The 19,442-nt window shown below is 34.5% G+C and overlaps 4 protein-coding genes across 12 annotated transcripts in view; 2 read left to right on the top strand and 2 right to left on the bottom strand.

Moving 5' to 3' along the window:
• LOC112556198 overlaps positions 1–4,997 on the top strand; it is a 49,465-nt gene extending 44,468 nt beyond the window's left edge. For all 8 annotated transcript variants that reach the window (XM_025224984.1, XM_025224985.1, XM_025224980.1 and 5 more), the window contains exon 15: positions 97–4,997. In XM_025224984.1, the coding sequence (XP_025080769.1) occupies positions 97–192 (96 nt within the window). In that variant the 3' untranslated portion in view covers positions 193–4,997. The remainder of the gene's footprint in view (positions 1–96) is intronic.
• Positions 4,745–8,268, bottom strand: LOC112556202 (proteasome subunit beta type-4-like). The gene is made up of 7 exons (XM_025224989.1): positions 8,102–8,268; positions 7,308–7,514; positions 7,028–7,174; positions 6,659–6,740; positions 6,342–6,458; positions 5,875–5,963; positions 4,745–5,277 (listed from the first exon to the last, which is right to left on the bottom strand). Exons 1-7 carry the CDS (start codon positions 8,239–8,241, stop codon positions 5,265–5,267), a joined length of 795 nt encoding a protein of 264 aa, XP_025080774.1. The 5' UTR covers positions 8,242–8,268; the 3' UTR covers positions 4,745–5,264.
• A 71-nt stretch (positions 8,269–8,339) lies between these two features.
• On the top strand, positions 8,340–11,366 carry LOC112556203 (biogenesis of lysosome-related organelles complex 1 subunit 6-like). Of its 2 annotated transcripts, none has more exons than XM_025224990.1 (6): positions 8,340–8,494; positions 8,811–9,011; positions 9,319–9,427; positions 9,776–9,863; positions 10,160–10,246; positions 10,402–11,366. In XM_025224990.1, the coding sequence occupies exons 1-6, from the start codon at positions 8,491–8,493 to the stop codon at positions 10,522–10,524; spliced, it is 612 nt and encodes a 203-aa protein (XP_025080775.1). In that variant the 5' UTR covers positions 8,340–8,490; the 3' UTR covers positions 10,525–11,366. The 2 variants fall into 2 exon arrangements, with proteins under 2 accessions (XP_025080775.1, XP_025080776.1); XM_025224991.1 differs by having other exon boundaries at positions 8,346–8,494; positions 8,814–9,011.
• Positions 11,367–12,852: 1,486 nt separating this feature from the next.
• Positions 12,853–19,014, bottom strand: LOC112556200 (carnosine N-methyltransferase-like). The gene is made up of 8 exons (XM_025224987.1): positions 18,858–19,014; positions 17,898–18,096; positions 17,220–17,386; positions 16,421–16,561; positions 15,783–15,961; positions 14,709–14,822; positions 13,981–14,084; positions 12,853–13,718 (listed from the first exon to the last, which is right to left on the bottom strand). The coding sequence occupies exons 1-8, from the start codon at positions 18,980–18,982 to the stop codon at positions 13,602–13,604; spliced, it is 1,146 nt and encodes a 381-aa protein (XP_025080772.1). The 5' UTR covers positions 18,983–19,014; the 3' UTR covers positions 12,853–13,601.
• Positions 19,015–19,442: the final 428 nt, after the last annotated feature.

Raw genomic sequence — 19,442 nt, 5'->3', positions numbered from 1 at the left:
GCATGACTCTGTAATCATAGATTTAATGTTGTGCAAAGCCTAATGTCATAATCTTCTCAGTCATAAATTAATTTATCTTCTTTTTTTTTTTCACAGGCTCCTCAGTTCTTCTTTCACCTGCTTGACACCAAATTAAAATTATCATTTGTGGACATTTTGAGATTTACAGCAGCCATTGATGAGCTACACTGATTGAAGCCATTGAAATTGTGAGAAACATAATTCACCGCTGTTTGAAACAGTTCACACCATTTCATAATGCAAAGCCCACTTTTTAGGACTCCAAATCCCAGGTGTACCTGATATTTTCACAAGGAAAGGGAACATGCTAAGTATATATGGGTTTTACAATTAAGATTTTGTGGATAGCATCTATGCATAATATGAATGCATAATAAAAGCAAAAGAGAATTTTTCACATCTCTTAATATTTATGCTGATGTGTTCATCTTAAGTTTTTGAAATATTGGGCTGAAGCAAAAAGCATGTGTAAAATGTTTCAGAATAAATGGTATGAATGAGTTGTTCTAACACATTTGGAATTGGAATGTCTGTCAAGCACTAATCATTAGTATAAGTCATCCACAGGTAAAGCAGGTTATGACCATGTAAATATACGATTTTGAATGTTTACAGAACATTACCAAGTATCATGGAAAGATAAACCACTGTCGTGGGAATAAATGCATGGTGTAAGCAAAACGCAACAGCTATTTTAAATGATTTGTTAAATGTTTGTCGTTAGCATAAGTAAACAAATAGCACAGTAATTGAACTTCAATGTGTTTTATAGAAATTGTGATATCCTATTTTATTACTTTGCCTTTGTTTTTGCTTGTCCTTTCCAAACCTTGTCTTTTGAACTGCTCTGAGACACACTGAGAGAGAGAGTGTGTGTCCATCCCTTTTGTTTTGTTTTGCTAATTATGCAATTAAAAATAACTAAATGATTCTTTACCAATTAACTATACAGTTCAAGCAGGGTACATGACTTTCGCTAGACATTATATTTGTTTTATGATCATGAGATTCTGGCAACCAGTATTGCAAAGTGAGAAAGTTCTTTGTTCCTGGCATCTTTTGACTGACATGTATGGTTTTGTCAGGTGATTGTATGCATACGATTTTTTCATGGTGACATCTAGCTGACTTTTGTGCCATTTGTAACTATATAGCATGTTGGATATCTCTGCATTTTGTGTAACGGGTAAATGTTTCCATAAATAGTACCTCTAGTAGTATATTAAAATTTGTCCTCACCTGATTTTTTTATGACATGTATTAGTGTCCATAGCCTCATATAGATGGTGACATTATCAAAGAAGGATGATCACTAGCACATTCAGATATACACTCTCATGTAGCATCACTATACAGCTTCATCAGCAAATAAGCAGCATATTTTCTTTTACTTTTTTCATAGAATTTGAAAATTTGAATTTCATAGAATATCTCAACAACCACTCAAGTTTATTAAGTTTCTATTTACCAAGTTTTGTTTAGTGAAACAAAGAATGGGAAAAGAGCGTCTATCAGCATGTTCTTGAAATAATATTTCATCATTAAACAGAAGTCAGATAATCCAAACTCACCTAAACACTAACCAAACCAAAACCACAATCCTTGATATGGATGATTAAGTTTTGCAAACAAAAACATTTGAACCTTTTTCTGCATGTTTTTTGTACTCAGTAGTGTGAACATCTTATGACCAGTACAAGCACATGCCTGTTAACACGCTCTTTGCTTTCCATTGACAGTTTTGACTCGTTTTATGCATAGTAATGTTTTTAAGGATGTATTCCAGGAACAGCAACTTTACTTTCAGATTTTGGATATAGATGTCACACACTAAGCTTAGCCCACCCATAAAAATGTGCACACTTGTTGACCATTAAACAATTATATCAGCAGATCCATCCTATTCTTGGCATTAACATATTGTGTCTTTTCATTTTGACTGCTGTTACAGACACATTCAAATACAGAACCAATCTGTTTGTTTTATTGGATATGTAATCTAAAAGCATTAGAATTGATATTATATTTTTTTTCCCTGCCTTGACTTTGTTATCAGAATATTTTATTGTTTGAGCATATATATTTATTTGATTTACAACATAAAACCTCTGTTTTAGTGATAAAGGATCCTTTTAAAAACTGTTCAATGCTAGTTAACTTAGCATGTAGCACTTCACATACAGTTACTGTGATATTGTTTTATGAGTGTTGTGTCCTTCACCAGCATTTTTGTTACAGTTGTTCAATCATTACATACAAATTCTATGAAACTGAATCTCAGAGATTATTTGGTTTTACTATTCCTCCAAGCAGCTCACATAAAACCAGATAAATCTGCATATAATTCATTAAGTTTGTTATTGCTTTCTTTGGTCACTCCAGTCATGGAAAAGTTTTCAAGCTTTCTTAGTAAAGCTTATCATTGCAATTGTTAGCATCAAGTTCTTTATTTCTGTTATCATCATCCATTTACCCACAATCCATCACCCTTAATCTCCTCATCTCGGATCCCATTATCTTAATTATATACTAGCTGTTTTGGGACAGGTTATTTTGTAAACTCATTCTAACTGCTCATTCTGAAACAAACTCTTTCGTGAAAGGAATACAGATTACACTCCACAGCCCAAAGATAGTTGTCTTCAGCTGCTGTTAGTTTGTCTTCCCTTTCCTGCTGCTGACCTCATGCCCTGCCCTTATGAGCAGTATCTTGCCTCAGAGAGTAGGCATAACACAAGATGGCTATTGCTGCCTTATGTTTGACTCATTCCAAGCTTATGGTGATGACCTCTAAAATTGTATTCAGCTTAACATCCCTGTGCAAGAGGAAAGGTACCACTGTATGGCCATCAATGCTGTGCTAGTTTTTTTTCCAAAGACAAAATGTAGTTCATTGCCTTTCTTGAATACTTTTTTTTTTACTGCTTCCTGCAAAAGTATAAAACACATAATTTGCTCTGATTTCTTAAACTTTCCATCTGTTTGTTCTTGACCTTACATGTCTACTTATCCCTTAAAGACTAACTTCAGTCAGATATCACATCAAGCCCAGTGGCTATCAGGTTAATAACACATAATGTCATTAGCTTGTGTCAGTTTTTATTTTGAAGGAAAGCACTTGAACTGACCTAAATTCAAAATCTGATATTGTTGAAGGGTGCAGCCAAGGGAAAATCTTTACATACATGCTGAGAATAACATGTATACACATACTTTTTCGATGTCATGACCTCATTGATGTAGATGAGAACTGTATTGTTCAGACTTGTAGCTCCTGTATGTGCTAAGATTTGAGTATTAAGTGTTCTGTGAAGAACTGAACATTGAAAATAATGTTGTACTCAGTTTGTATCATAAAGGTAATCCAGAAGAGGCAGGCAGACAAACTACAAAGAAAGGAAATTTTTTTGAAATTATAATCTGGTGGAAATATATACATATGCAAGGTCATTCATTCATTAGGGTAATAGAAACATGTGAATGGTTAAAACACTGTGTCATCTAAACTGCAAGATACACAATTTGATATTGTGGTGCAGCAATCTGTCCCCAGTTTATCCAGCTGTCAGGAATGGGTACATGACTAAACAGAATGCAGGGCAGGGAAAGAAAAGCAGCACCCTTATAAAGAACCCTGGCCCAGAGAAGAGTGTGGTTTCTAACCTCACCCCTCAATACATTTCAAATGAAATGGTTCACTATGTAAACTTCTTAGCATCAGCCCATCCTCATTTTATTCTTCTTCCTTCCTAATGGCATTTTGTGATTCAAAAGAGTAGCAGGTGAGAGACAGATAGCTAACCTATTAGCAGAATTTCAGATGTGTAGCTCAACTTTGAAATAAATGTTGACTATTTATCATAAATCTGTCCATGCAAATATGATGATAAAAGAATGTAGGATTTGCCATCCAGTCTGTTCTCTTATTGCCTGTGTTTACTATGAAAAACACAGTGGCCAAGCATAGGTGTCAGTATTAATTATGAAAACCTCGATTGCCTACGACAGGTAGTTGTTGCACAACTCTTTACAGTTCAAGGAACCTGGTCAGCATACTTGGCTTCAGAAGTGTTTTTTACAAATTATTCCAGATGTTAGGCTAATTTACACTTGAAGGCACCAAGGGTTAGAGTCCATATTTACTTCTTTGGCTGGTTATGCCAGCCTAGTCCTGTATTCTCCATCTCCCTGCTACACTTTCTTGCCCTTGGCAGTAACAGTAGACCTGTAGACATCCGCTGTGTGTGAATGTGTGCATGTGTGTGTATATTTGAAATTTTATTGACACTGTGTACACTGTATAATGTTGCACCATTTTTATACATGAGCAGCATGCTGTCAGATGCTGAGTTATGACATATTCCCATTAAACTATGAAAAAGTTGTTCTATAAGTGGCAATTGTGTGTGTGGTGGGTGGGGGAAAGATTGATAACACTGAAAGGCAAAAGGCAAGGAATGAACTTTATCAGAAATAGCTCCACCCTCTAAAAATTTCTTTTTCATTTTCAACACTGACTAATTTTGAATTTGAAGGCAGCTTCTCTACTCACCCCTAGCCCATAGTTTCTTTAAGTAACATCTTTATCCTCTGGGATTGCTTGTTCATACACGGCAGTATGCATGATTGGGATTACTTGCACATACAGCAATATGCAGACTTGGGATTACTTGTACACACATGGCAGCATGAAGGCTTGCACGCACACAACCAAAACCATTTCAGTTTTATCATATGGTTTATTAAAGATGATCAGACTTTCCAAACTGTTGTGTTCAACTTTAAATTTTTTAATATAACTGAAATTCTCACAATATAAATATAAATCAATATTTTAAAATACCTTCCTCCCCAGTTAAAAAACAGATTCCCTGCAAAATACTCTGTGATTACCCAAAATGGTACCCTCATTGTCTGGGATAAATGAATGGTGCCCTCGACAAAGCTTAACTGCATAACTAAAAAAAAAAAAAAAATGCAAGCAGCATTTACTCAAAACTATATATTTTCAGTGATGCTATGTTCTTGTTGATTGTAGGTATAACATGACATTTTTACATATGGTACCACATTTTATGGTTCCGTGAGACAGCCCAGAGAGGAAGAAAGGAATAATCCTAGTGAGTAAAGGAAACTTGCCAGTTCACTGTTCACAGGAAGCATGACACAAGGTATTAACATACAGCTGATGGTCAATACAAATAAATGTCTTAAAGTTGCTAAAATAACTTCAGTGTGAAGTTTCACTCATATCCTCTGCAAAAAAAAAACAACCCCAAAACATTTATATAATATTAAAGTACAACCAATCATAAGTTAAAACAGGGATACTGCACAGAATGTAAGCATTTTTAGTATATTTAAGTAGCATTTAAAGAAATCAAATCAAATCAAACTTTATTGTCTGTCGAGGAAACCCAAGACAGAAATTTTTCTTTTCCTCACAAACACATATAATATGACTGGCAGGCATACATACTCATGCATACATTTAAAACACACATGTACCTACACATTCTCACACAGAAACACCTCAAGCAATTTTATTCAGTCCAGATACCATTTAAAAATAAATAAATTAAATTGTCTGTGTTGGGTGTCAGTGAGAGTGAGAAAAAAAGCAAAATTATGATTACATACACTGATATTTATGTCTGTCAGCTATAGCTGAGTAAGCTGGTAATTTAAAACACACAATCTGGATTGTAGAAAAGACTCACGAAATGATGTACTAGATTTGACTTGCAAATATGAATTTTACTCATCAGATAACATTGAAAAGCAAGAATGTGTTTCAAAAAAACATGATAAATGTGTATTCATACATCTTGCCATAAAATAGCTGATACTTACGAGACAGCATGTGCTATGTCCCAATTTGCTTCAACTGTCAGGGGTCCTTGAATCTCTGCTCCTTTTTTGGTCACAATCGCAATTTCATACTGCCAAATACAAACCGCTTACCATCAGGAACTAAACTTATCTAACACTACCAAGAACACAATCAACAACCATCGCACGGTCAAGAACAACATTCTAGCTCTCAGGCATATTCTGCCATTACAATGTGCTTTAGATAAAACTAAAGAATATCATTTAATAAGCACTCCATGATAAAGCCAATAAAACTGAGAATACCTGAAAATATCCTCATGCACGCCTGAAACTTTTTTCAACAGTCTGATGCCACAATTTGCAATGCTATTTTTGGAAACTTAAATGCTCCTACAAACAATGCATAGAAACAAATACAAGACATACAAATAATACAAAGGAATTCATACAAAATACACAAGCAACATAGTAACACACAGCTTCACCTTGTCGAATGACCTGGCATCCCTGTAGAACAACAGCTTCATGCATCGCTGTATTACATCAACAGCTTGCTTCTCGTCTAGGTTCTTGTTCTTCTCCAGTGCATCACGAAGCATAGGCTAAATGGTAAATTCCATAAATTTAGTTTGTAATAGAGACCTTATACAAAAATGCAATAAAATTTCACACCATTTAGCAGAAACAAAACTCATACGCCACCTACCCTGTTGAAAAAAAATTTGGCACAGATAGCATAGCTCAAATATTCCTAAAACAGAAAACTATATTTCTTCCAGTGATAGATGAAGTTATCTCTCACCAATGCAAGGTATGAACCAAATCCTGAAGCCACTGTGTCTGCCTCATATGCAATTCCAATCATGTTAACATAGCCTAGAAATCTGGGGAAAAAATATCAAAAAGGAAAGATGAGTTCTCAGTGCCCAAAAATGCAAAAGGCAGTATGTTTACATTCGCTTTATCACTGACTCCAGCAAGCCTCTTTTTTTCTCTCTCTCCTATTCTTTATTCATAAGCTGTAGTAAGGAATCCTGCAATGTTTCTTAACAATTACATACTAGGAGGAAAAGTTTAGGTGCCTGTACTCACTTTGAAACATTCTTCTCGTGAGCAGGTACATACACAATCATTTGCACAAATGAGCATAGAGAAAAAGATCAAGACTCACGGTTTATCTGCTTCCATTCCTCCAACAATATATGTGTTCCATAAAGGATTGAACTGACTTCGTCTGTTGTAAAGGACACGTGTGAGCCAAGAGTGTAAGCCTGATGGAGTATACTTGAAGCCATCATCTAGGCACTCCTCCTCAATTCTAAAATAGAGGAAAAAATACTCATAGTAAATTTTATTTCTATTTGAGTGATAAATTTTATTTGAATTCCTGAAAACTAGAAAACAAAATAAAAATACTTTCTTTAGGAGATTTTAAAATCATATACACTTACACACGCTGCTCAACGATAGAGGTCAAGAACTGAAAATCTGCAAAGTCCCCACTAGAACCAAGAACTGTCTGCTGATTAATATTCAGCAGACGAGAGCAGTTACGAAATCTGGCAAGGGACCCATAGGAGCCCAACATATCAGCTGCCAGCACAACACCATCTTTGAATTTGATGCCCAGGACTGATGTTGTTGTCACTGCTGGAGCTCTGTTGAACAGAAAACAGAACAAGACACAATTACTGGTCTTTGCAATGTGGTCATATTATATCTTGGTTATCTCTATGTCATTCTGATTCACACTGCCTATAGCGAGGACTAGGGAAGATAATTTTACACATAAAATAACCCCTTATTAACAATTAACAGAGTGCTGTTGGGAAATGCTTATCAAATATTGATGGGGATATAATCTCAGATCAACTAGCATAATCCTGCCCTATTCAAGGAATTTTTACGTCAGTAAAGACCCTATTAAATTTATGTATATATGAATATTATATCGAAGTTAATATGTCCTTTCACACAAAAAATGTAATAGTCATTGTGGTGCAAAGTGATTGTCAGGTGGTATACAAAACATTCTCAGATCTGGTAATATAACCCTATCCTATTCCACTAATTTTTTATGAAATTAAGGAGCATGTGCAAGTATAAACATATACGCGACTGACGAGAACAACCTGGCGAAAACGAGTGAGTATATAATACTGAAGTAATATGAAACTGAAAACTGCGGAGTCACGTTATCTGAATTGAAAGTCAAACTTAAAAAGTGTTTAAACGTTAATCTTACAAGGTCCTTTGGCTGCCAGTATTTTGATTCAAGGTACTGTTCCCTGGAAAACTGTAAAACTGGCCTGGACCTGGACCATTTCCCCACAAAGGGCTGGGAACGAATGATCCGAACGATTTAGCAAAGCTGGACGACGCCATGTTATCACTAAAGGGAAGCTACTCACAAGCTTTCTCTTGTAATCAATATTTTCGTATTTTATTGGATACTACAGTCTGAATACGGCGCACATATAGTCGTATATTTTATTATTTGTTTGCTTGTACGAAATTTTTTTAAATGTCTAGGATAGAAATGTAACATTAAATAAGGGAACGCACTCTAAAGGAAGTGTCCGGTGTTCTTGTTTTTGATGTGCATCTGCCCACCAAAGCAGACGACAAAACTAAATGGGTAGGGGTTGAACTTTGATTAATTAAATTTATTACTTATCATAGATTTATATTTTCTTTCCATTCATGCTTGCTTGACATATAACAACAATCTGTCAAATTACAAGAGTTTATTTCTAGATAATATGTCAAAACTATTAATGTTACATATAGGACTTCCAGTTAAAGATAGATAATGGTTAGGTCATACTTTTCGCTTAATGATTTTATTATAATTTCAGTTTCATTGACAAAAACGTAAAATTTCTTGGTTGAGAAATTTTTTTTTCAACTTTTTATTCAGTGTTTTAGCTCATTGTTGACCGTTTTCTTTGTAGCAGATGAAGCAGAAGTTTGTTTATCAGGTGCCACAGATGGAGAAATAATCAAAGGATCAAACGAAGAAGAAGTTTCTGGCTCAAATGAAACAGCAGGAATGATAACTGAAGAGGGTAATGATGTAAAAAGCCATACCACAACACATGGAGATAGTTTATATGAACTTGAGCCAGCAGATGAAAACTGCGCTTTTCGAATGGGTGAGAAATCTTTCCTAAGGACTCAACATTGTGTTTACTTCACATCTTAACGATCCTAAAAACTGTTGAATTTTATCCTTTAGTATTAATTAACCTATGATTAATGCACTAACACATTAATAAAGTTTAATACACACAGGCATTTATGAGCATGTACAGATGCAAGACAATTTTAATTGGACATTGCTAATACTGTACGTGGTCAGCTAGAAAATAATTGAAATAATTAAAATCAGCAGAAAATGAATAAGAGAAAGCTGACAGAGACTATATTTTTGTCATTTCCTCACTTTCTGTGATGTTTTAGGTGTTGAAGTCTCAGTAGACCCAGCTGTCATTCACAGCTTAAGCAGTGCTTTTGCTTCACAGGTTCTTCCAAGCCTGGAAAAGGCAAAGTCTTCCATCAGTGAGATTGTGTAAAAAGATTTAAATCATTACTAAATTTAGCACAGAAGATGTTAATTTGTGTGAAATACTTTCACATTAATTCCTGGTTGATTTCACATGATGGTTTGTAAGATCACTTACATTTGCAAACATTCAAATTCTGCATCTGCACATTTTGAAGTTGTTAAAAGGAACATTTGGAATAGTAATCATACATGACTAGAGTAAAAAAAAAACCTTATGTTTTATTAGTTTTTGATATCTATTTGTAAAGAATATTCTCTCAAAGCTAAAACATTAAAGAGAATTTGGGGTGAAATTGCAATGCTATGTTGCTAAATTTCTGTTGAGTTTGATTTTCCTCCTTTTTCCATTAGGTCTAATCAGCAAGTAATAATTGATACCTTAGAGCAAGAAAACAGCAAATTCAAGGAGTGCACTGCTTTCAATGAACTCACTATTACGGTAAATGCATGTTCATCTGCTTTATTCTTTTTTGGCATGTATGTCATGCTTAGAAATACTCTTTTGAATTAGAACTTACATAATTATAACAGAAGGCATGTTGAGAACTATGAAAGCAGTTCATCTCTTTACCAAATGACATTCTCTCCTTTTGTTTTGGTTTTTTTTCCACCCTTTTGAAATGGTAAATCTGTAAAATGTATAGACATGAATATCAAAAATCATTTGCTGTTCTTTCTATACACTCTGTCTGTGTGTGTGTGTGTGCCTTTCTGTATGTTCTGCATATATTTTAGATGCTCAAAGCCAGAGACTATTACAACAAACTTGTAACCGTTAAAAAGGACATGTCAAGTCTGCATGACAGAGCCATTAAGCTTAAGGTGAGTATATATATTTCACGTACTGCTACAACTATTATTATTTAAATAAAGTTAAGGATAAAAATATTCTATGCATTTTATTATTATTTCAACATCTTTAGAACTTCAGAAAAGAAAATCTATCATTTAGCATTATCTTATCCCTTTCATTTCAGAGACGAGCACTGAAACTCCAGCAGCAAAAGCAAAAGGAAGAACTACAAAGAGCACATCAACTGGAAAAAGAATTAGAACGGGACCAGATGCTGACTGCAAAGGTTGCTTCCCCTGAATTTTGAAGTGGAAAAAGGCAATAAAACTACAGTGGTACCTTAAATATTGTCAATATTGTTGACTTAACCATGCCATACTAAAAGGCTCATTCAGTAAAATGCATGCCACTTTCATACTTACAAATAATTTATTTTTTTAATCAATTGTTCTTCCTGTTTTCCTTTGGCACTGGGAAATATTTTTTGGTGCTCTTTGACTTTATGGTGTTTGTATGTATATATATATTTAAAAAACAACCAACCATGAAATGGTGAACATAGCAGCAGGACAGGTCCTTACTGCTTGAGATTGACTTGCAAAGTGATGCTTTCCCCATTGTTTAATTATCTTAAAATGTCACGGGGGCAGGTTATAGTATACAGTGGTCAAGTGTCAAGCAAGTGGTCAAGTGCAATTCTCTTGAAAATACTGGTTAAAAACAGAAATGTTTGAGCACAGTTCGAGTGCCAAGGTACCACTGTAGTTTATTTTAACAGGGTGGATAAAAACATCATGGAAAGTTATGGAGTTATTTTTTTCATTTTTTTTAAATGCCCATCTAAGTGCTGTTGTGTTATTGATTACTGGACCAAATAAATTTTTCTTGAAACAAGTGGATTAATAAAACTGCGTTTTGCATGCAGTGTATTTCCATTCTAAAAGATATGTTTTAAAAAAAAATCTTGCCATGGTTTTCAGTTTTTTATGGTCTTTCCATGAATTTGTCTTCATGTTCTTCAGTTCCCAATATTTCTTGACAATTACCAACTTTATTAATCCCAATGTGTAATTTGGAAAAGTGCTTAGTTACTGAACATAAAAGTTCTAGTTTCAAGGCAAAAAATATTAAATCTAAAAAAAAAAAAAACGAAAGAATAAAAACAACCAAAAACACAATCTTACATCTAGACCATTCATGAGCACACTTAAACATCACACACACACCAAGGACAATTCATCTGTGATTGAGCAGCTGGAAAGCAGATGGCGCAAATGATTTCAGGTGCCTATTGCTTCTACATACAGGCATAGCATAATGTTTACCTGAATGTAATAAATTTTCCCATTAGTACATGTTCAGGTATTGGCAAAATGCTGGAAGTTTTCCTATTTGTTCACACAAAAAGAAACTAAATCCCTCTGCTTGATACTATCTTAAAACAGATATGGACAATATGTTTAGCTATTCCTGTCATGGACAGACTGAGGAACCAGCATGTAAATGAAAAAGAATACTCTCAATAAATGAAAGAAATTGCTGTTTTTCTATGCCCTGTTCTTTTCTTCAATTAGTGTATTTATGGCTTGACTAAATTTTTTATAAATTCCTTAAGTGTAGAGTCTCTAGTTTAAACAGTTTCTTTTTGACTGACAGTTTTAGATTCACAACCAGCATGTGTTTCAAAGGTCTTCATCAGCTGGAAATGAGACAGGAGTGAAAAATAAGCATTAATTGATCAGTTTTTAATCAAGCATATAGCACAAAAAGAGAAACAAGAAAAGTTGACATAGTACCTACTTAAGACAGCAAGAAGATTCTCAATATGAGAGAGATAACCAGGACCTTACAATAGACAGGTCACCAAATGCAATGCCAGATGGGGGACAGTTGCAGTACTTTAGATAACTTTACAAGTGCTATTATAGTGAAATCTGAAGCTGTAATGCTATCATTTCATTATATCTCTGTTTTTATATCGAACTCCAATGGTTATTTTTGATAGCCATGAGAACGTGATTATTAAATTAAATTTAAGAACAGTCATAATGAGCCTTAACAGTGCTGATAATACATTTGCTTGCGCTATGTAAATACATGTTTGTATGCATATTTTTTATTCACTGTATACATGTTTTGAAGCTATTTCCAGAAAAGTATTTTGACATGATTTTAAAATGGTGGTGGTAGTCTGCCTTGGAAGTAGATGGGGAAAAAAGAAATAGTGATTAGAAGAAAGGTTTGGGCGTGCAGAATCTCTGTTCACTAACAGACAAGGAGGATATACCTCAGTAAATACTGCTTTTCACAATGTTAAGTTTTAGTGTTGATGTTTAGAACTTTTGGCCAATCAGTTATGTAACCAAGCAAATCTATGAGAACCAGATTTCAAAGACATGCAGCAGAATTTTCTTATTCAAGGCTAAAATGAAAGTATTTATACAGGATACAGTGAGGAATGGTTTAGTGTGAATTCCAGTGTAAAATACTAGATGGAAACCTGAAACTGAAATGAAAATAGCTACTTTCTTGTGCCATGATGTCGAAGTTTGAAGACATATTTTTCAACTTACTTTCACTTATATATAATCAAGTGAGGAATTCTTTCAACCAAGAACTCAAACATAAACCCAGATACAAGATATCATTATAATTTATTTACAACAAAAGTCATCTGTAAATTCAGATAAATGTGCAGCAGATTTACATGAAGGTATTCAAATAGATATTGAATAATAATGACTGATTCTCAAGAAATCTAGAACTCATTTACTAAAAGTCACATTTAGGCTTAGAGAAAATTCAACTGTTTATAAAAAATTATGAATAACCCATGTACCTATTTAATGTCAAATCCCCTTTCATGAACATACAAAAAGCTTGTCTGTGTGTTGGTAACAGCTATTAATCATACTGAGAGTATGTGTTGCTGGTTTGCCTCTATTAAATAACTTTTGTGGAAACACAAAAAAAAAAAAAAGAAAGAAAGAGTGGACCACATTGAGTATGTGTTGCTGGTTTGCCTCTATTAAATAACTTTTGTGGAAACACAAAAAAAAAAAAAAGAAAGAAAGAGTGGACCACATTAAAGTTCAGCAGCTATTTCCATTTGCTGTAATGCAAGACTGAAAAGTTGTGTGTATTTTGCAAACGTACATGGCCAATCTGCTTACCACTTCAGTGTACACCTCCTGGAGATAGGCATACATAAAACCACAAGAACATGCTCTCTCTTTCATACACCCACACACACATGTGCAAGACCACAACTCAACAAACTGGCATGCTCATTCACGAGGTAAAAACAGTTGTTTTCCTTTACTTGTGATCAAAACCACAAGTAATGACATGAACTATTACGAAAAAACAATGTAAGCAAAAATGTCATGACAAAGAAGCTTCCAGAGGCTTGCGCACCACAAAGAAGACACATCTGTATTCATACTGCAGCATCGACAATGGATTCTGCGTGTAGGTGGCTTTCACATTTTCTTTCTCCTCCTGTTTAAAATAATAAAAAAAAAAATTTTCTCATTCAGGATCTGCTGAAGATGTGAAAGAAGGAAAGTCATCAACTAAAAAGAACATCAACATAATATAGATGGACATGATGTCATCACAATCATTTAATTCTGGGTATTGCTGTGGAAGGCCATCCATAAAAGTGAATAAGTATAAAAATAAAAGTACAACACATAGCCCAGTTAGAGATAATTCTCTACAGCTCATATGTTTGGCAATTGCATTCTAACTACATAAATACCTCAATGTCAAACCCCACTTTTCCAATGACATTCCTCAAATCCTCATAGCTAAGTTCAATAGAGCTCTCCCCTGGTACTTCAGAGTAATGGTAAAGCAGTGGACCTGTTACAATAAACAAAGGATGAAAGTAAATTTTTCACCTTGTTACTTAAGGAAATAAAACCAAACAATAACTGAAAATTGTAATAAATTCCTATGATCAGATGCAATTTAAAGCAGTGTATTCACAAAGATTTATTATGTTATTCTAAGCAGATATTGTTGCTAAAATTTAACGGGGAAAAAAAATGAAACTTCTCCTTATGTATGTAATTCTCTCATATCAGCTATGGAAGAAAGAAGGTCAAGGGTAGGGGAAGGGGTTGAAATATGCAGACAAATGTGTGTGTGAAATGAGGTAAGAAAAGCTAGAGAGTGTTAATATTTTTTAAACAATTTACTGAATTTTATGTAACATATTCCATGAGCATACTTACAATCTAAAATATTCATGTCATTTTGCCAGAGTACCCACATAACAGCTGTTGGCAAGCATAACACTGTTCACTATGTATCGATTTGTCTTGGAGAAACCCATTATGTGAAGAAAAGAAGAGTCTAAGCCATGTCTTTTCAAATGTATTTGATAGGATAAGCAAAGAAAAATGTTCACAAAGAAAGCAGAAATATATGTAATATACTACCTTTTTGACATTCATACAAACTGTAAAATGTGTGGAAATTTACCTAGATTTACCCAGTATCCTCCTGGTTTAAGAATCTTCCATATGGTTTCCACATATGCCACAATGTTATGAGCAGTATCCAAGAAGAAAACAGTAGCCACACAGTCCCATACACCTGCATCATCATCATCATCATCAATATTAATTTTGATGATGTTGCTACATATAACACATTAATTATTTGAAGCTTTTCAGAGCTGGTGTTAGGAATATGGGCCTTAGGGGCCCTGGGCAAATGTTATATACGGGGCCTTTAGTAATAAGTGTAAACTATAAAGTGTATCACAGAATCTCCTTTTGCGGGGGCTCCTCAGGCACAAAGCCTAGGATGGTCACCCCTGCTAGCCCCCCTCTATCGCCAGTTCTGAGCTTTCGCTCTTCAGCAACCAACTTTTAAATAAGGTCTTTTGACTTTAAAAAAAATATTGAAAGACTTTACAACCGCTTAAAAAAACGTTATTTAAACTAGTGTATTATGGTTTGCAGGTGTACAAGTTTGAACACAACTTACTTTCTACTTTCATGCTATCCATGCACAGTAATTCCCTCATGATTCTTTATGCAAGTATGTTGGTAGTATTTCTTAAAGCAAATTTTTCATTGAAAAAGTATATCTGTAGTCACTATCTCTGGCAAAGTTTATAAATGGTAACATGAGGTCAGAAAACAAGAAGTGATGCTATTGAGTCTTAATTCTTGGTGTCTTGAAAACCTGGATTTTGATTTCTTTCTGAGCAGCAGGTAAATATATTAATTTTTAAATCTTGTTTCTTGCAAATAAAACAGCTATTCACCAAGGTGGAAAATTGAAGCTTGTTATAAACAAAGCCCAATAAGTTTAAAATAGTTTTAATAATGTACAGTATTAGCCTTCTTAATGCTTGCAGAATTAGTCCCCAAGATTTTTTTCACCCATCGCTATTATTTGTACTGCAAATACAATGCAAAGTTCTGGTAAGATTTCTGTGAACTTATTAATGATTACTTAGATTTTCTTTCAATTTGGTAACAAGATATTAAATACAGTAGCAAGAACCCTGCAAGAGGTCCTTGAATCAGCAAAACATGTTGTCACCTGATGTTCTATACACTTCTAAAAAGTCGCCTGCAGCCATGGAGAAACTGACATCTTCTGCAAGATCTGATGGGTTGATGTCTGGAAATGTCACATGCATTGTTTGATCACTGCTCCTCATGTTGTTACTCCACTGATGTACCCATGGGTACAGACGAAAATCTTCTACCTCCTTGCACCTGCCCCGTTTGTGTTATAAAGGCAAAGGGCAAATTTTAACTATTTACATGCTACAAAATAAGGTAAGCATATATATCCAAAGGTCTAGGATATATACCCAAAAATACAACATGCAAGAGGGAAATGACTTTCAGTTTCTCACAAGATGAAGCTTTTATTCTATCATTCAAAGATGGATGTTTTTCCCATCCCACCAAACTCAGATCTTCAGAAGATGAAAAGTTTGTTTCTGATAATCATAACATTAATAATGATAAATCTATATTTGTATAGTGCTCTACCACAACATTGATGTCATAGTCTGAGTTTTAATCAAGTACATGAAGAACACGACCTGAAGAAATCATACAAAAAGGTGAACGACAAAGGCTGAATGTAAAATTCCATGGTAAAAAAGGTTAAAAATAGACAGATGTAGTAATTAGGGTTACACATTGCAACGTACATCACCTACATACCTGTTGAGAACAAAATTTGAAGCAATGAGCATAAAGAGGCTCCACTCATTGCCCTGACAGTTGTAACCTCGTCGAGCAAATTCGTGGGCTAAGCGTCCCAGACCTGCTCCAGGTACTAAGACGCTGACTGAGCGACGATCGCTGAAAAAAATGCAAGACACAGGATGGAGACATATGACTAACATATGCATGACAGAATTTAGACACAAGCAGCCGAAATAACTATTTTATGTCAGTTTCAAATATATTAGTACATATACATATATATGCTTGTGTGTACTCTGTGTGTGTGTGTGTTACACAGAGAGAGAGAGGTGGGCAGAGAAACTTTAGCTTTTGAAGGTCAACCTGAATGCAACCCTATAAAGACCCCATGCACATAAGTAAAGAAAAACCCATAACTTGCATCATTAATGCACATTGATACTCAACCAATAGAAGAACTGAGACCATTTGGCAATAAGATGTAGTTGGACATTCATAAGGTCACAGTTTTGATCTCTTTCTAATGCATGGTAATTTTTTGTAGGGTCACTGTACAGCAAATGTTACTGTACAGAAAATAACATATTTGACTGCCATAAAAATAATTAGAAATTTTATATCCAGCAGTCTAATAATTTTCTAACAAATCTAACAATGTGCTTGTCTTTCCTCCTTATATGTACTACATACATAATATTATTGTAGTATTATCATATGCCTCTTGTTATTATGTCTTTAAAAGTTATTATGTTAAAAAAAAATGGGATGAATTGTTCACAGCCTCCATATCAAAACAAATAGTGAATAATCTCACTGTGTTTCAGAAGGGAATCTTTTCTCTACTGCTGTAACAACAGGATCATAGCAGGCTGCCCTCTCTGCCCGTCCTGCTTGACTCCAGTCTCGCACAAACTGCTTGAGTGTCGTCTTGACCTTGTCCATGTCAAAGGCTGTAGGTTTAATGTGAGGGTCATCATCTCCCTGCAAAATAATTTACAAAAATGTCCCCAGTGCTAGGAAATAGGATATTCATAACTTTAATAATGGCACTCTTTTGTTTAGTTATTTGGGCATTAAAAGGCAACTTAATGTTAACAGGATTCCCAACCCACAAATTGCTAAATATTTATATTGTATAATTTGTATTGTTATTTTTCTGTAATTTCTACTCATTTTAATTAATTTCACAACATCAAGTTAAAAGCCTTAAAAACAGGTATTATTGGTTTGATGAAAGTAAAAAGTAAATAAATTGCACAGTTTTAAAACTAGTGCCCTGACTTTCCAGCAGTACAGCTACAATTATAATATATAATAAAGACTGAACAAACAAATAAGCAAAATGTAAAGCAATTTTTTTTCTGAACACTGAGAACTTAATTCTCTCATCTTTCTCCCATTAAACATATTTTAACAAATGTGAACATGTCTACAGCTAAAACACTTATGTTAGTTAATATTGGAAGAAAGATTTCTGAAACTTGTGACATACATTGACAAGGGCATGATTTCTGTTCTCAAACATAGTCTCTGCATCTTGAATCATGATTTTGATGACCTCATGATTGTGGGCAACACAGGTCCGCATTACATCCAAGTTATCTCGAAAGTTAGGCAGGTACTGCTGATGGTGTTCTGGCAACTCCAGAAAATCATCTTCTGCACTTTGGATTCGCCGCAGGCAGTGGGATCTTTGCACAGTCAAAAAAATAATGTGCATAAGATTACGTAGATCCTTAGTCATTGGGCTATTTTATAAAAACATTAATGCGAATATGATAAAGATTAATATGTGTTACACCTCACATGGAAACCCTATTCTTTTAACAGAAGAAAAGAGCTCAAGTAATGTCATTATGATGGCAAAAGTAAATGAAAAAGAAAAATTCATCTTAAATGTCAAAGAGATAAACTAAATGCAGAACTTTTTCTCTATTATATACCATATTTTAACCTTCAAAAAAGCAAGTATGAAAAAGGCAATCGTGTAGAACATCTAATTTACTAATATGACTGCCACTAATTAAGGTTTCTAAAAAGATGTCAAATGTGTGTGTCTGATGATGTCGACCCAAACTTACTTCGCATATTAACCTTGGCTTTTAAAATTTTACAGTGCAGATATAGCTACCATTACCTTCGCAATATAAGTATGCTTAAATTAATACACTTTTTTTTTAAAAAAGTGAATACTGATTTAAACAGGAAACTTAAAAACCGTATCGATTGCCGGATTAAGAAACAAGTTGGAGCCATAACAAAAGTTGTGAAATTGAACACATAGATGTTCTGGTCTCTGTTCTGTTTTGATCTGGAAAGTAAATTGTATTATACGATTGGCAAACATCGGCTTTGTCTAATAGTAGCACTAGCAGACGAAAAATACAATGAAAGCACTTTCATCCTGTTTCGAAACATAAATCTTTTTTATTATTTCGCATAAATATACCACCTATATCCTTTGAATGCCTCGATTACTCTCAGAAAATGTTCATGCTCCCTAATATCATCGATATCATCACTTGACGGTGTAGAAACTTCGTCTGTGCATTGCTTGACACTTTCTTCGCCGGCCATGCTTGTCGCCTGTCTAAGGGAGATAACTGTCGTCGACCCAACAGACGTCGAAACGTGGACGTGGATAGATTTTAGTTCGTGGTCGAAATGCATTTCACTCAACTGTAGAGAAGGACTCAGCTTCTCGCGTGCATAGTTTAGTCTTTGTTAGTCCTCGAGGAGCGTAGGGGCTTCAACTACTCACCTACATAAAGTGACCGGAATTCTTGGAGCCAGTGCGGGGACTAGAGTGACGTAGACGACATGTCGAGAAGAATTCATTCATGCCTGGTGGCGAAAATGCAGTTTCACAAAACTAGTCAGATCTCAAAATTTCAACTGATGTTAAGCGCTTAAATTAATAACTTACAAAGTAAATACAACAGATGTATCATTTCCTTGTGCATTACAAAATAATGATAGATTTTTAGTTCTTTATCTTCATCCATAAACTCTGATCGAGCGATCGTTCATGTTTGTA

This window comes from Pomacea canaliculata, linkage group LG2, assembly GCF_003073045.1.
Source record: "Pomacea canaliculata isolate SZHN2017 linkage group LG2, ASM307304v1, whole genome shotgun sequence".
Taxonomy (NCBI): domain Eukaryota; kingdom Metazoa; phylum Mollusca; class Gastropoda; order Architaenioglossa; family Ampullariidae; genus Pomacea; species Pomacea canaliculata.
Note: the sequence above shows the minus strand (reverse complement) of the source record. Positions and strands in the feature narration are given on the sequence as shown.